Genomic DNA, 1,302 nt, shown 5'->3' with positions numbered 1-1,302 from the left:
TCCACACAGTCATCTGAGGCGGGAATTGAACCCGGGTCTCGAGCGCTGTGAGGCAGCAGTGCTAACCACTGTGCCACCGTGCCGTCCACAAGTCTGGAAGAGGAAAGGGCAGTGGGAAAGGTCGCGCCAAGGCGAATTCTCGGTCGTCCCGGGCTGGCCTGCAGTTCCCGGTGGGCCGTGTTCACAGGCTCCTGAGAAAGGGTAACTATGCTGAGCGTGTGGGTGCCGGAGCGCCAGTCTATCTGGCTGCGGTGCTGGAGCATCTGACGGCTGAAATCCTGGAGCTGGCCGGCAATGCGGCCCGGGACAACAAGAAGACCCGCATCACCCCCAGGCACCTGCAGCTGGCCGTGCGCAACAACGAGGAGCTCAACAAGCTGCTGGGAGGAATGACCATCGCTCAGTGCGGGGTGCTGCCTAATATCCAGGCCGTGCTGCTGCCCAAGAAAACCGCCACTGGGGGGCGCCGCTAAAAAGTGAAGAGACCATTATTGGAAAGACGTGAAGAGGGTGGAACATACAGATAGCAAAGAATTAGAGTCGTAATGTTATATAGCACAGAAACAGACCCTGCAGTCCAAACCATCCATGTCAACTATAATTCCAAACTGAGTTAATCTCACCTTCCTCCCCTTGGTCTACATGTATCCAAACATTTCCGATTATGTACCTGTCCAAATGACTTTCTCGTAGAATCCCTATGGTGTGGAAACTGGCCATTTAGAGTCAGAGTCATTGAGATGTACAGCATGGAAACAGACTCTTTGGTCCAACCCACCCATGCTGACCAGATATCCCAACCCAATCTAGTTCCACCTGCGAGCACCCGGTCCATATCCCTCCACACCCTTCTTATTCATATATTCATCCAAATGCCTCTTAAATGTTGCAATTGTACCATCCTCCACCATATCGTCTGACAGCTCATTCCATGCACATACCACCCTCTGCGTGAAAATGTTGCCCCTTCGGTCTATTTTATATCTTTTCCCTGTCACCCTAAACCTATGCCCTCTCGTTCTGGACTAGTTGCCGGAAGACGGGTGTCATTATTTGAGAAAGGTGGTAAGGAAAAGCCAGTGAACTATAGACCGATGAGCCTGAAATCAGTAGAAGGCAAGTTGTTGGAAGGAATTATAAGGGATTGGATTTACATGTAATTGGAAAGACAAGAATGATTAAGAATAGTTAGCATGGCTTTGTGCATGGAAATTACTAACTTGGACTTCAGAAAGATGTTCAGCGAGGTTCCACATAACAGACGGGTTAGCAAGTTCAACGCCATAGAATACAAGGAGATGG

General features: G+C 50.2%; 1 protein-coding gene across 1 annotated transcript; it reads left to right on the top strand.

Annotated features, from left to right (window-relative positions):
• Positions 1–92: 92 nt before the first annotated feature.
• Positions 93–473, top strand: LOC122545237 (late histone H2A.L3-like; the record flags this gene model as incomplete). Its single annotated transcript, XM_043684342.1, has 1 exon — positions 93–473. A coding segment is annotated over one exon (381 nt), but the record flags the coding sequence as incomplete, so codon positions are not given.
• Between the last annotated feature and the right edge of the window lie 829 nt (positions 474–1,302).

This window comes from Chiloscyllium plagiosum, unplaced genomic scaffold (assembly GCF_004010195.1).
Source record: "Chiloscyllium plagiosum isolate BGI_BamShark_2017 unplaced genomic scaffold, ASM401019v2 scaf_61497, whole genome shotgun sequence".
Lineage (NCBI taxonomy): Eukaryota > Metazoa > Chordata > Chondrichthyes > Orectolobiformes > Hemiscylliidae > Chiloscyllium > Chiloscyllium plagiosum.
Note: the sequence above shows the minus strand (reverse complement) of the source record. Positions and strands in the feature narration are given on the sequence as shown.